Below are 15,905 nucleotides of genomic sequence, written 5' to 3' on the forward strand. Positions count from 1 at the left end.
AGACCAGTTGGTGTCATGCAGGAACACACAGATTGAAAAAACATGTACATGCAATCTTTACTTTGTCTGTGTGTGTGTGGGGAGGGGTTACAAAAGACATTTTGTCATCTGTCTTTTAGGGCAGTTGTGTGTGTGTGGGTGTTTATCCTTTCTAAGCACAGCCTTTTGATTGGTTATGTCCCAGGTCTCCGTGTGCTCAACAGGTCTCTTACATGAGCTGCTCTCAGCCGACATGTTGCTGGGTGGGGAATATAGGGCTCTTTCCAGCAGCAGAAAGCCTCATTTGCACCCTCTTTCCTGCCATTTTTCTGTTTGACCCTGACAGTAATTTGCCATCTGTCTAGAGCCTGTGTTCATCCAGAAAGAAATGGCAGGTGAAGGCTGAAAAGAGGAGACCCACCTACCCCTTCAACCACACACACACACACACGAACACACACACACGAACACACACACACGAACACACACACACGAACACACACACACGAACACACACACACGAACACACACACACGAACACACACACACGAACACACACACACGAACACACACACACGAACACACACACGAACACACACACGAACACACACACACACACACACACACAAACACACACACACACTGTCTCTATACTGTGGCACTGGGCTCGAGAGAGCTGGCGAGCTCTCATCTCGGGTTGTGACAGACACATACATTAGTGTAGATAATGGCGGTGGGCTGAGTAAAGTGAGAAACTGACATAAGTGCTCCGAGTCGTCGCCCCCTCCCGGCTCCTATACGCTACCTAGGGAGTCAGGGGCCACGTGAGGGTGGTTAGTCACGGTCAGAATTACTGCAGTCCAGAGTTGTAGGTAGAGGGAGGGTAGGGGTGGGGGAGGTTAGGGTGGGTGGGGGTTGCTATACCAAGCAGGACTCACACCCAAGCTCACAGTCACGAGACGGGGAGAGGATCTTGCCGAGGCCGGCCTGGAGCCAGGCAGTCGTTAGAGGAGGAGCGAGTTTGCGACATGCCCCTCCCCCGCGCCTCCCCCTCGCCCTCCCCTCTGGAGCTGGAGCTGCGGGATGACTGGCCTCGTGTGCTGCAAAAGTGAGTCAGTGAGTCAGTGAGTGCAGCAGTGCTGCCGCCCTCACCCTCACCCTCGCCCCCCTCCCTCCCCCTCTTCCTCTTCCTCCTCCCCCTCCCGCGCGCTCTCGGGCCCTCCTACCGTATCGGTCAGGACATGTGCGCCTCACTCGCATTGCATGTGGCGCTGACTGAGCCATGTTTACCTTCCTCTCTCACTCTGGACTAATCAGACGGGCCAGCTCCGCTTACTTTCACACACACACACAGGCCAGCTCCGCTTACATTTACACACACACACACACACACACACACACGCACACGCACACGCACTCACAATCACAGGAAGACACAGAGAACTCAAGAACATACACAAATCTTATATACATATTCACACAGACATCCAGACCTCACACAAAACACACACACACACACACACACAAACATACAGTAGTCCACCTTGTTAGTACACATAATGCACATTTTTTGTATTGGACACCCAATCCTCACAGCCAAACACACAGCACATGGAGGATTAGAAGCTCGGTATGGAGTTAGCGAGGAGGGCTGGAGATGGGAGGGGAGATTGCTTGCTTGTGTGTGTGTGTGTGTGAGTAAGACACAAGCAGCCTCCATGCTAGGCTCATGTTACAGGGGGGCCATGTGAGCCTGTTGAACCCAGCCAAGCAGTGAGCCTGCAAGTAGGCAGTGGAGCTGCCACTGTAGCCTGTGGAGTCTTAGGTTTTATCGTGTTTGTACACAGCCAATATTTTTATGTGTGTGTGTCTCCATGTTGGAGCGGAAAAGGATGACAGACTTTGGGCATGATGGATGATTGTGTGTGTGTGTGTGTGAAGAGAGAGGCGGGTACAGTTGGTGTGTCACACAGCTTTCAGTTTAGCCAGGTGGTGTGATTGCGTTTGTGTGTGAGAATGTGGGTGTGTGTGTGTTGGTGTTCAGGGCTCCTATTGAAGTTCAGGGGGTTTGGGTGTTTGTAGAGCAGGCCTGGGGGCAGGTGACTCATATTGGCTGGTACGCACAGCTGGGGCCACAGGCAGCTCCGTCTCTGGCTCCCATCCATGGAGTGAAGCTGGCGCACGCACGCACGCACGCAACTGTAAAACACATACTCGTGTGAACATATATGCACAAACATGCACACTTAACACAGACTAGCAAAGAGTATGGGGGAAGGGTGGGAGTGGGCCTCTCGGAAAGCCCTTCCCCCCCTTCCTTAGGAGAGGGTGGGGGTTGGTTGGCTTAGAAAGAGGGGGTGGGGCCGGAGAGATGGAGATCATGACTAGTTCCTGTAAAACCATCTTTAGAGAGAGGCAGACAGACAGACAGACAGACAGACAGGCAGGCAGACAGACTCACAGGCAGCTTTCATATGAAGAGCAGCGTCTGATGCTCACTCTCAGTTGGCAGAGTGTTTCAAATGCCGCAGTGAGCCAATGTGCTGCTGCACCCTATTAGTGTATCGTGTGGGGAAAATCCAACAGCTACGCAAGCAAGTGTGTGTGTGTGTGTGTGTGTGTGTGCCACAGCATTCTACAATGGTGCACTTCTCACTGACACACTGTGCTCTTCATGAATCTGGTTGCCAAGGAAACTATGGTGGGTTTTCAGCCGTCACCTTGACAACAGCAGGCCACTCTGGCATCTCATTTGTTGAGACAAAGATCCCCCTAACTGCTCGAGTAAGGGGGGGGGGGGGTTAGGCATGCTCTTCTCCTCCCGCTCTCCCACCCCCATCAGATGCCGTGGGCGTTGATTGGAGCAGGACCCCATCCATCATCTTAAACCGAATCCTGTGAGCTAATCTAGAGCTAGCAGCTGCTGCATGGCTACTCGCTGACAGGCTCCTGTTCCGGTCACGACAGCCACCACTGACCAGTTGCTCCTGAGTGCTTTCAGAGAGACAGACAGACAGACAGACAGACAGACAATGTTGGAGGCCTAATGACACGTCTCAAATAACAAAAAGAACTCCAAGTTCACAATTAGAGGTGTGTGTGTGTAGACCACATACAGTAGGTCTCTGATCCTTAGGCAGGTGCTGTAGCCTACTGGCTCCCAGGGGGTTAGCAGCCATTTATGTTCACTAGCCTCACAGGCCTGTAGATTGTAAAAGCTTCCCATTAAAAGGCTCTCTGCCACATAGGAAAACTACTCAACCACATATTAACATGGTTAATACTTTCTACATTGCAGTTAATTATGGATGGGTCTTACAGTGTTGGACGACTCGACTGAAGTCTCACAGAGAATCATGATGGTGTTCACAGATTTTCCATGCTCACCATCTGTCTCATGCTACGTGCTCTTGGCTCTCGCTTTGTCTCGGTACAGCCCTGGGATTGGATTGTTTGCCCCAGTTGCCCCTGTGAGTCTCCCTGTGTGGAGGTGTTTGGTTTCACTTTCTCTCCGCCCGCGCCTGTCTGTTTGTGGGATCTCCAGGTGACAACTAGAGGAGTCTGTGGGCAGGCCAAACACACACACACACACACACACACAGCATCTTCCTTTCTCTCTTGTCTTCCTCTCTTGTAAACACCTTAGTGGAGCCTCTGTGCCCTGTGTGGGGCACCAGTGTCAGCTGACCCAGTAAGGGAGGGGGGCAGGAAAGTGGGTCACAGAGGGCCCATCCATGTGCCTTATGAGGCCTTTCTTTCTTTCTTTCTTTCTTTCTTTCTTTCTTTCTTTCTCTCTCTCTCCCTCCCCCTCCCTCCCTCCCTCTGGACACAGTCCAATGCCTTTGCTCCGTTTTTTGTTTGTTTTCCCCTCGTTGGCTCCGATGGGAAAGAGTGGGTAGCAGTAGTGGGCAGGGTAGCGCAGTGAGGAGGGTATTGGTGGTTGGCTGATTGCTGGCAGTCTGCCTCGGCTTTCTTACTCACTGCTCCTTGGTCCAGATGGCCCCACCTGATTGGCTCTTAGCAAACACAGAACACACACACACACACACACACACTCACTCACTCACTCACTCTCTCTCTCACATTAGAATATACACACAACACATAGATGACACTGACAGCTACCAAGCAAATGTCTCAGGTTCCCAAAAGGGAGCTGGAAACTTTGTCACAAGGTTAGAAGGGGGAAGCACTTGAGTACACTCTTACACACACACACACACAATGTACACATGCTGATGAACCTCTACACCAGTGGTTCTTAAATTGGGGGTCGGCAAAATCATGGGAAGGGTCGTGAAATTATTTTTCTAAATGTTTTTAAACAAACATGTTTAAGAAATGGGACATTCAGTAACCCTAAATGTAGGCTTACAGTTCAGTATTTCCATAATGTTCCTCCTAAAAGTGGATGCTGTTTATGCAAATCTTTAGGCCTACCTGCGCGCGCCTCTTGCAATGAATAATTAGCTCGAAGATGCTGTGTGAGCTTACCAATGACGGAACACAATGCAGCCTTCTTTTGCCACAGGAGCGCCAGTTATGTCAGTTACACTGAATGAGTGCTAGTTATCCATTGGAAAGTAATAGTAATCAATTAGATTGTTAAAGGCTGCCATTAACAGTACCTTTGTTGACATAGCCTAGCTATGAAAGAACACATTTTCTGCCTCTGCCACCAGTGCCTACCTCACAACATTTTCCAAAGTGAAACTAATTGGAGAGAAGGGGGTTGTGAGACTTGGCCAATGTTTTTTCGGGGGTGGCAAGCAAAAAAGTTTAAGAGCCACTGCTCTAAACCATCCACTCTCCTGTCCGCTCTGTTCTGCTCTGCTCACAGGCTGCTGTCCATTTCCCCCATTGCTGGAAAAACCACTAATCTATGGCCTTGCTCCAGTAGGAGGCCTTGAATCAATTTAGAGCCTCCTCATTTTTCCTGTAGGGTCACTCACGGCCTCGCACAGGATGTTCGCTCGCTGGAGAATGGTGTGCTGGGCCGTAAGTGAGACCTTCGGTGGGCGCTAAGCTAATTTGCGCACACTCCTGCTGTCCCTCCTCCCCCAGTGACCTGCTTTGTACTGCGGAGGCAGGGTTGGGCAGGGCACTGGCGATTGACCGTTGCCCGTTACGGTGACGTCATTGCTCGTCCATTTGTGTTGGGAGTTAGGTAAACACGGAGTAAGAGTATGGTAGTGACTGCTGGCTGCAGTGAGGGCAAACACGTGTGTATGTGTGTGTGCTTGTGTGACCTACACACACACACTCACAGACACACACACACAAACAAACACAATGTTCCATCCACTCCTGCCCTCCAGCAAGGAAAGAATGAGTGGTTTGAACCAGGGGTTTGGATGAGTGTGTTCATATTTGTATCTAGTTTATATAAAAAGTGTTTGTGTGGAACTGTTCTGGGTTGGACTGGAGTTGGATCGTGTGAACACAAATATTGAATTAGACAAGTGTAAGCCTTCTGTTCTCACGCTCTGTGGTACAAGAAGGTTGGAGCCTGGCTGTTTGTGTGGGTCTGTGGGATTGATGTACGTTATGTACTCACCCTCTCTCTCTCTCTTTCTTTCTCCACAGACGCTGAAGCGTAAGGAGAAGGAGTTTGAGCACGAGATGGAGCGTCTGGCGCGGGAGAAGATCGCCACGCAGCAGCGACTGGCCGAGCTCAAGAACGAGCTGAGCCAGTGGATGGACGTGCTGGAGATCGACCGCCTCCTCCGCCAGACCATGCAGCCCGAAGACGATCAGGCGTCCACCTCCACAGCCTCAGGTCAGACAGCACGCCCTCACCACCGCACTCACAGTGAAGGTGGCGATGGCCCCTTCTCAACACGAGTCTATAAATGGAGATAAGACTGCCTCTTATGATTCATGGCATTGTTACTGATTTGGAAGTGTCGCCAAAGGTGATGTGAGTCAGTTTCCTTGCTCAGGTCAGGCCATTAGAGGCTTTACAGAGGCATGCGGTCTTCTGTCTTGATTAGGACTGCAACAATTAATCAATTAGTTGACAACTACTTCACCACCATGATTAATGGGGACTAATTACTTAACCGATAACTAAATATCTTTGGTGTGTGGACAAAACAAGGCATTTGTGGACATAATCTTCGGCTTTGGGAAACACTGTTCTACATTTTCTTCACAAACTGATCAATTATTTGAAAACAAAAATTGGCAATGAAAATAATTGTTATTTGCTGCCTTTTCTTAGTACTGTCACAGCCTGGGAAACCCCCACTTTCACAAGAAGTTTATTGTCATGTGTTTGTAAATCTTTTGTGTTTTTTTTTTTTGTTCTTTCAGAGGGTGAAGACAACATAGATGACGATGATGATGATATTGAGGAGCAAAGTCCGTCTGCTTCACCCCCCCGCAAAGTGCCTCAAGCTCCTCAGCCTGAGCCGAGAAAGGCCTCGCCTGTCCCCTCCAGAGCCGCCCTGCTCAACAACAACCACCACCACAACCACCACTCCCCCAGCACCGTCCAGCACAAGCTTTCACCCCAGCTGGCCCTCTCTGCCACGGCCCTGACCGCCCCAGCCAAGGCCCAGGCCCTTGTTCCGGTCTCGGCCACAGCCCCTAGCACCATCCCCAGTCCGGTGGCGGCCCTCAGCCCCATCACCAGCTCTCCGCTCCAGGCCCAGACACTGATGGCCCCCCAGGCGCTCCTGGCGGCCCACGCGCGCATTGTTGCCACGCCCGGCGCCAGCAACGGCGTCAGCGCCATCAACAACGGCATGGCGGGCATGGTGCAGCCCACGGTCATCGCCCACGCCGCTCCGGTCTCGCACGCCTCCGTCATCCAGGCCACGGTCAACCACATCATCCAGCCGGCCGGCAAGCCGATGCCGCAAGTGCTGCAGCAGCCTGGCCAGCACGGCCATCCTGGCCCCCAGCAACACGCCACCCTGGCCCACCTGGCGCCCTCACCCGGTGCCACGCCGCAGCCCATCGGCCACATCACCGTGCACCCGGTGGCGCACTTGAGCCAGCATCACCTGCCCACTCTCTACCCGCAGACCGTGGCTGTCACCCAGCCAGCCATGGTCAGCCACATTGCCCACACGCTCACCCACGCCCAGGTCAACGGGGCTTCGCCGGGGCAGATGGGTAAGCCGGCGGGAGCCCAGGTGGTCGCCCACCACCCGCAGCTGGTGGGCCAGACGGTGCTCAACCCTGTCACCATGGTGACCATGCCCTCCTTCCCTGTCAGTACACTGAAGCTGGCCTGAGGTGAACGAAGACGATGGTGACGAAGACACAGATTTGAGATCTGTGACTAGGGGGTAGAGGCATCAGAGGCCCACATTTCGGGACCCAACCCCTCCCCCCCGCTGATGCGAAAGCCTGTGTGGTTGGTCGCAGCGCGAACCCACTCCGGAGTCAGTCGAGGCTTCGCCGCTATAAAGAACACTCAGTACATTCCAAATAAATATACACACATGCACAAAATACACAACTCTATAAAGAACTATAAGAAAGACTTTAATAATTAAAATACGAAAAAAAAAGAATTTATAAATATCTATAGCTATATATTGACTTGATTAAAGAAAAATGTGTTTGTGTGTGTGGGTAGAGCAAGGGTATGTTGTCTCGAGTGATTGTTTGCTACTTGCTGTGCGTATTAGCTTGTGAAATCATGGGTCATGAATTCTGAGTGACATGTAGCCCCACCAAATTTCCGGAGAAGGTGCAGTGTTGTCCCATCTATGGACACGCACACCTCTGCGGTTTCATTGCCTTGATATATACCAGTGCACATGAAGTACCCAATCACAGCGAGAGCAGGCCACGCTTTAAAGCCTCACAGATACTATATGCCTCACCTGATCGACCTGACGGGTGTTCTGGGTGTTGTGTTACACCGTAATTACTGTGGTTCGAGGTCCACAGGTTTTTATTGTTCGTCGTGTCACTGTCGGGCACAAACCTTGTTATATCACATTTCGGTGCAACCGCTCAAAAGAAGCCCCTTTAACATCAGATTTCTGTCTGTAAGCTCTTGAGAATCGCCTTGGGCAAGGATATGTGGTCCTGTCTCACCATCCTCGGCCAGACGTCCCGAGGAGGTTAATGTGGGGATCCCCAGTTGGCGGCAGTGCCGTTTTTGTTGCCTTTCAGTGCCTCTGGTGCTCTAGTGTTACATGTTGCACTTCCGCCCTCTGCTGTCCAGCCTGGTGCACTGCCGCTAATCCCTACTGTGAGACAGGACATTTACCAGTACTCATTCCCGAAGCACACCGCTAGTGTGGAGCAGGATCATGGCATTGAAAAAGAGCATTCGATAGTATATCATGACACAAAAGTGGTGTCAGTCCCAGACGGACGTTGTGAATGTATATAAAAGCGATTAATTACTGCATTGCATCGTATGCCTTTGTCTTTGCATCATGAAGAAATTATAGGAATTATTTGGTGTGAGTGGAGGAAGAACACTGGCAATCAGATTTTGAAAAGCCTATAAAAAAAGAAAAAAAAAAGATAATGTCCCTCATACTTGGTGAATGTGTTAAGCTTGTAGGCTTTTTGTGGTGTGGGCACTGTGGTTGACCTGCATGTGTTTGATCATGTGCTGTCGTAGCGAGCAGTAGCGTGCGTGTGTATGTGTGTGAGCTGTTTCCAGGAGCTGGCGACAGTGCACCAGCAGAGCCCTGGAGCTTGTGTATGCGAATGTGACCGACTCATTCACCCAGGAATACGTTTTCGCACCGTAGTGCGAGTGCGGGTGAAGAATGACCAGAGGGGTGAGGCTGGTCATCTGCTCACTTATGTGAACGCAGCGCAACTCAAGTCACAAGTGTATTGTGACAGACCACCTCATTACATCTCCCAAAAAGACCGAACAGTCACGTGTAGAACTGTGCGTGTGTGGGTGTTGGTACTGTAATGTCCGCACGAGGGTCCTGACCGCACACTCCTCTCCCATGCGGCCTGTTTCCGCCTGAATGACAATGGATGAAGTATGAATGACTGACCGGGTGAATGGCGTTGACTAACTCTGGTAAATGACTGAATGGCGATGTAGTCAGAAGCCCGCATTAGTATTCCATTCCATTGGGGCGCAGCGGCATGCCTGGCTCACGGCGCCCTCTGGAGGAGGGAGCTATCCTCTCCAACACTGTGATGTTGCTGCTCATCGGCCCCATGACGAGCAAAAACACGTTTACAGCTGTACCATTTCAACTGGCAGAAAAAGTTCCCTGCATTTTATGCTTGTGTGTGCGTGAGAGAAATAGTGAGAATATTTTAAGACATCTTTGGCTACATTTTTTTTCTATGTATGCACATCTAGGCATATGAAAGCATTCACCTTCAAATTTATGTATTTTAACATTTTGACCTGCCTGGTTTCGCATGTAGTTTTGTTGTAATGTTTTTTTTTTTTTTCTGGGACCATGTACAGTACTGTATACAATGGGGCAACTTCTCAGACCTCTTTCCACATTGATATTATATATACATAATGTGTGTTTTCCCTATGGAGAAAGTTAAAGTTGTATATAGCCTGTAGACTCGGGGCTGCATTTAGATCTAACTGTCCATTATGTTTAAGAGAACTGTATGAGGAAAAATGCGAAAAATTAATACAAGAGAACAAAAGATAAGGATCCTTAATAAATCTTGTTACGTTTAACTACTTAGTAAGTGTCTTTATTTCTTTAAGGTTTACTGTGTTTGTTAGTATGACTTGCAAGGTCACTTGGGACACCATCAGAAAATAGCCCGTCTATGCTTTGTCAGAAATATGGTTTGTTCATAGAGGAAAGTGCTGATTATTAGCATATTTTAATGCATTTTTAGACTACTTGGCCTAAAAGGTCATATCTGACCGACATCAACATAACAGATGCCTAAATCAGGGGTCTAAGTTTTAACACTTGCTGTAAGAAGGAAACCTTCAGACCGTGTCTCTGCCAATTATTAAGTCAGAATATCTGCCAATTATTTCCCATGTACACAACAGCACAGACAGGAGTTCGACTTGGCATGCTAACTTAATATGCATTTACAATCTTAAAATTAAATCAGTACTATTATTTAGTACACAAGAAGGTATGGATTTTGAAAAACATTTATTACTATAAAATCAGAACACATTGCTTGACATACACTGAAGTTCTGTGTCACCATAGTTCTTTGATTGTGGAAATGTTAGCAGCACTTTGGAAAGTAGTTTGGCCATAAACGTATAGAAATGATAAATAACCGCAGACAGAAAGTACGGTAGACTAAAAAATATTCTCAGGAACCTAAACTTGTTTGAAATATTCATTATTTCACTATAGTACTCTACATGGTGAAATCATCTGTGTAGTTGTTCACTAGATGATGTACTTCGTATGGAGTGAAAATGGTAAAGATGATGAACAAGGCACCAGTCTTTAAAAGGCTACAGTTTTGTGCCCCTCTCCTCTCCGCTCGTTAATTGGTTATATGTGGGTTCCGTCCACGTAAGGTCATTGGCATCACAATGCTCCTCTCCTTTGCCTTGTGGCGTAACTGGCCCTGTGGAGGTCACCTCAAAGACAGAATCCTGGTACACATGCCCGTCCTCCTCCGGCTGTGGGACGGCAGCGGGGGCCAAGGTCAGTGTTGGCACCGCGTTGAATATGACGAACCCCACAAGGATCACCACCAGCGACACGATATAGAGCACAGAGAACTGTAGACACAATAGAGCAGGGCAGAGTGGAGGTAAGTGGAGGGGCCTTCAGCTTATTTCTCTTTTCTAGAGATGGACCATTATACCAGCTCTTATCAAACAAAGATTACACAAAGTACTGATAATCTTAAGGTCAATTTGAACAGATGTAATATACCAGGCTTTCAAATCAAGGTCACCATTTTGTTTAAGACAGTAGGTCACACAGTGCAAATGTTTTTATTCATGTGGGGAAGAGAACATCTCAAGGAGGGAGTCGTGGTACTTTGACCCAGTCTTGACACAATGGCAGATGGCTTACACATTAAGGTGAGATAAAGTCAAATGTAATCATGGCATGTCAGGGAGACCAGTCATGAGTAAGTGGCTTTGAATTGTCACAGTTAGGTCATCTAAAGCCCAAAAAAGACTTCTTTGGACAGGTGATCAAATATGAAAAAAATGTGAAGATACAAACAGCTGACTGCATCCAAGGGGCATTTTTAACATAAATAAGTAACCCCCTCAGAAGAGAGGCCTGATGCTTTCCTGCATTCATCTCAGTAAGCGATACAACATCTACTAACTAAGGCATCTGACTGACTTACCGAGTAGTGGAAAAGGAAAAGGCCAAAGAAGAGGCTGAACAGGTCTGCGGTGAGCAGGGAGAGGTTGACTGCAGTGGCACTGGTCATCTTGACCACCACAGGCATGAAACTGTACAGTATGTACATGCAGAGGGCAAAGCCAGCCAGCAGCAGCCCTGAGAGAGAGAAAGAGAGAAATGTGACCCTGTTATACCCAATATTTTTTTTGTTATTGTATTAATGTTTTTGTAGTTAGTAAAAAATTAAAAATGTCTCTATGCATTCTACATTTCCTTTATTCAGCCATTTTAATGCATTATTTATTTTATGTTGAGCCTGCCTCATAGAGAGACACATAAAATGGACAGTAACACAGGGACAGCTGTTTGATCAGGCCTTCAAACGCTACAGTATAATCATTGTTAAGTATATTTATTTTTGTACCTTTAACCTTTGTTACAAATGTATTTATGACAGTCTGTGATGATTGCTGTGATGATTGCTGTGCTCCAAAATGTAAAGACTCACCGAGTTTCCAGTTCCACTGAATGTTAGCCAACTCATTGTGCTCCAGAATGCCCCTACAAGGTGAAGCAAGGCAGGGCTAAGACTAACAAACTAACACATTCATTATTTTCTTAAACACATATGGAGAAACAAACAGTTGGATGGAATTCTGTTGTTTTAGAATTTAGTTACTTGAAAAGGTAACTAGCAGAGACTAAAAATGTGCTATGTGTGTTTGTGTATTTAACAGTGAGTTACGTGAGTGCTGTCTTACATCTGGATCCCACTGATGAGGGTCCCAAAGAGGCCCACCATGCCCAGGAACTCCACCCGGCTCAGGTTCTTCACCGTGTACTCCTGACACACGTTAGACACCGCGTACAGCGTTGCACTGATCAAAACCAGCCCATCTCCCAGCAGAATGTTTGCAGCTGTGCAGACAGAAACGGAGCGAAACAGCACACTTTAAAATGGGCACATTATAGAAACATGTTTATAAGTAGCAGCAGTTACTAGAATGAACATGGGAATGAGTTGAAACTACCAGCGTTCCATTCCACTGTTTATAACTCATTCATTATTTGATTATCATAACAGTTATATCATTATACATACAGTATATATTGTAATTCATCCACATGAATGATAGCAGGAAAAGAGGAAGAGAAGAGGACAGGAAATCATACCAGACAATGCTCTTATTAACAACACTTGGTAGTATTATTCATAGACTGTATAAGGGTATTATAACATCTTTGCTATAATGTCATCATGGTTATTGATAGTGTCTTTTCATTGCATATAACATAACACATCAACAAAGAGGGATTTAGTCTTATTGGTCCATCAACTGCATATTTGAAGCAGAGTTTGGACATTATAAACCACAAAAGATTATAAACACGTTTTCTCACAGGATCCTTGGTCCCTGCCGGCGAGGAGGTCCGCTCCCACCATGGCCCCCACTCCCACCAGACACACGGCCACGGCCACATAGTGGACGGGCCTGTAGCGCGTCTTCAGGAAGAACCAGGACAAGACCATCAGCACTGGGATCACAAAGCAATCCAGCAGCTGCGGGCAAAGACAAGAAAATGACAACGTTTCCAACCTGACGAATCATTACCATGCCGTCTTTGCAGGCTATCACCTTGAGGTAACTGAGGGTACAGAGTCTGTGATTATCCATTTTGATGAATGCAATTATAATGTTTAAAGTGAAAAAAGTGCACTATTCTCATTCACATATTTTTTTTTATGATTGGATGATGGGTGGTTACCTGTATGCTTGTCAAAGTGGTGTACTGGTATGCTTTCACAACTGTGTAATTGGCCTCGACATCCACCAGTCCAAGTAGAAAATACTTCCACCATTTTGATTTTAAAATCTGCAAAATATTGCCATCTCCTATGTTAAAAGAAAAACGGCCTATTGGTTACTAGAACAACAAAATAAATTGCATAAATGTGACTCTCAAACAGCGTCTTCAAGTCTTTGCAGCAGTATTAATGTCAGATATTGCAATCATATTGCAGGCGCTATTCCAGTATTATCTGTATGAATAGGTTCTTTACCTTTCCTGCAGATTAATATAGTTGTGTATGTGAGGCACAGCAGTGAGTAATTGAGGAAGCTTTGCAGCATTGGCGTGTTCAACTGGAAGTCAGTGGCCAGGTACTGTGAGGTGACCGCTGTGCCACAGATAAGTGTGGAAAGGCACTGGCCCATGGCAATGGCTTTGAACAGCTGCCTTGGATGAAAACACATCAAACACACATTCAGAGTTGACACTCTATGGCTTACATAGTTGTGGTACACTACTCAAGTTATTTAAGTCGTGAATGAAGACTCGAAGCGCATCCAACACAGCACAGAAACCACAGAACAGAAATGTTCACGTCAGTGCAGCATACACTAATAATTTAAACAGTTCACCTTTAAATCAATCATATGTCTTTATCTTCTCCAAATCATTAGCCCAGCTATAATGCACCTGATGAGATGAACTACTGACACCATTTCGTTACAGTTCAGTGAAATGCAGCGAGCATTGAAATGTAACGGGAGTTCACAACAGCCATGCTCACCATGTGAAGACATCTTTGAATTTGTAGCTTCGGAGTCCACACAGCAGTCCTTTGCGCTCTGCGATGTGCTCCTCTGGAGTCATCTTGTCTTCATCTGGTCCTCCCTGTTCAGATTTAATTTTCAACGTGAGACCATATAGTCCCTATCTAAAACCTATCACTGACACAAAGCTACATCTTCTGTACTGAGGCTCCAAGTTGAATGTGCTCTAGCCTAATCATTAACATCTTTTGAAACACAGGGCAAAGATTAGTCTTTGAAGTCTACTTAGAGAGAGGTTCTGTACTAAGCCTTGGCTCTTGAAATGGAACTTGCTGTCAAATATGTGAAAATATTCCTGAGCATGGATTATGTGATGTTATGTTTGCTCTGAATGACCATGAGACCGCTGGCTGTGTGACCTTGTGTTATAAAAACATTCACAGCAAATGAGATCTTGTATCTGTATTACTGTAACTTTATAGCACTGTTTACATAACTCTTCAGGGAGTTACTACAAACGTAGCTTCTCTCTCACAACACCAGAAACTATGAAAAAGTCTTATCCTTTCTGTGCTTTTTATTTGAGAGTAGCAGGAAAATTAAATATTTGGGCTTTTTCATTCAAAGTAAATTTAAGTCAATCGACCAGACATCAAACCAATTATTATTTGCATTAAATGCAAATCAAAGGAATGCATAGACAGTAAGTGACCACATTAATGTTTAAAATGGGACAAATCCCTGATCTAAAGAGGAATTATATGGGCAGGCAGAGTCCATGTTCTGACATTCCATGGAATTCTCACTGCGTCGAGAGATCGGATCGACCATGACCCTGACGCACAGCCGCACTAGCTTCCGGGGGAACAATCCACCTAGGTAGTCCACGAAAAAATGTGGTCATGGGACTTCACTGAGTAGGCTGAGGGCGCAGAACCACTGTAACTCAACCAGTTACAGTAGGAATCAAGATTATATATTGTTTAATCTAAATATAGGCTAATATCAAAATTGCATTATTGACCTATCACCCGTATGCTATTCTGAGATAATGTTTGACATCTGCCACACCTGTTATTCTTATGTGTTTGTCTTGCTTTGCCTTTACTAATAGACTGTAAACTCAACATTTCCTTCCTTATCCGACCTAAAACATACGCTAAGTGCAACAACCAAACCTGAAGTGGGCAGCGATGTTCAATCTCATTGGACAAAACCAGAGCCGTACAGAGCCGCATTTGGTTGAATGTGATTGGATAAATTCTTAGTTCTCGCAACAGACCACGTGAAGTTTAAAATGACAGCACTGTGCACGAGGCTAACCAGACTCAGTTAAATCAAACTTACCGAACTCAGCAGGGAGATCACCCATATCATCTTCTCACTGTAGAGAGACATTTCCCACGTTCTATTCAGTGTTCCACAATATTATGCACATTGTTGCTGAGATAAAGAATCCAGCTGCAGCAGCATCTACAAACTACGCGTCCGCGGCCATGTCGGATTTAAAACACTCTTCTTCTATTCGTTTCTGTCCGATTGGGTAGCACACTCCGCCACCTACTGGAAAAGAAGTATACATAGATAGTGACATAGTAGAATATTGCAACGCATATGTCACCTCACCAGATGAGATTTCACCTACCCCGTCTTCCATGTAACATCGAGTAAGACAGAGCTGAGAACATACTGACGTTTTCAGTCCACAGAGATTTAGAAGCAGCACCATTAAAGACACTGTCCATCTGTAGTGTAAAATAATTACATTTTAAAATGACAGTTGTCTATTCTCCAAATGCGTGATCCCGTCACATATTCAAAACGTAGGCCTACCTTTCTGCCGCTGTAGGCCCTACCAAAGATTCTAGAGCGCTACGCTCTAGAATCTTTGGGCCCTACCCTCTTCCACCAGAGATCTATTCGAGTAGGCCTACCACAGACGTGAGCTTAATACCACCAGTAGGCTAGAACATAAATTCACACAGAACATACATTCACACAGCATGGTTTTACAATTATCTAGGCTACTACTGTCTGAAGATGTCCACATAGCCAACATTCCTCTCTGTGCCTATGCCTCTGTGTGTTTGACCAGAGATTTTAC

At 46.6% G+C, this 15,905-nt stretch overlaps 2 protein-coding genes across 3 annotated transcripts in view; one reads left to right on the forward strand and one right to left on the reverse strand.

Annotated features, from left to right (window-relative positions):
* mnta (MAX network transcriptional repressor a) overlaps positions 1–9,628 on the forward strand; it is a 20,947-nt gene extending 11,319 nt beyond the window's left edge. For both annotated transcript variants that reach the window (XM_076282178.1, XM_076282179.1), the window contains 2 exons: positions 5,566–5,758; positions 6,295–9,628. In XM_076282178.1, the coding sequence (XP_076138293.1) occupies positions 5,566–5,758; positions 6,295–7,223 (1,122 nt within the window). In that variant the 3' untranslated portion in view covers positions 7,224–9,628. The remainder of the gene's footprint in view (positions 1–5,565; positions 5,759–6,294) is intronic.
* Positions 9,629–10,050: 422 nt separating this feature from the next.
* On the reverse strand, positions 10,051–15,431 carry slc35f2l (info solute carrier family 35 member F2, like). Its single transcript, XM_076281509.1, has 9 exons — positions 15,149–15,431; positions 13,819–13,922; positions 13,306–13,481; positions 13,011–13,138; positions 12,645–12,804; positions 12,005–12,161; positions 11,752–11,804; positions 11,245–11,399; positions 10,051–10,657 (listed from the first exon to the last, which is right to left on the reverse strand). The coding sequence occupies exons 1-9, from the start codon at positions 15,197–15,199 to the stop codon at positions 10,385–10,387; spliced, it is 1,257 nt and encodes a 418-aa protein (XP_076137624.1). The 5' UTR covers positions 15,200–15,431; the 3' UTR covers positions 10,051–10,384.
* Positions 15,432–15,905: the final 474 nt, after the last annotated feature.

Source organism: Alosa pseudoharengus, unplaced genomic scaffold, assembly GCF_046254945.1.
Source record: "Alosa pseudoharengus isolate Yale_2024_CS ecotype anadromous, Long Island Sound unplaced genomic scaffold, YU_APseudo_1.1 YU_APseudo_1.1_scf_13, whole genome shotgun sequence".
Lineage (NCBI taxonomy): Eukaryota > Metazoa > Chordata > Actinopteri > Clupeiformes > Clupeidae > Alosa > Alosa pseudoharengus.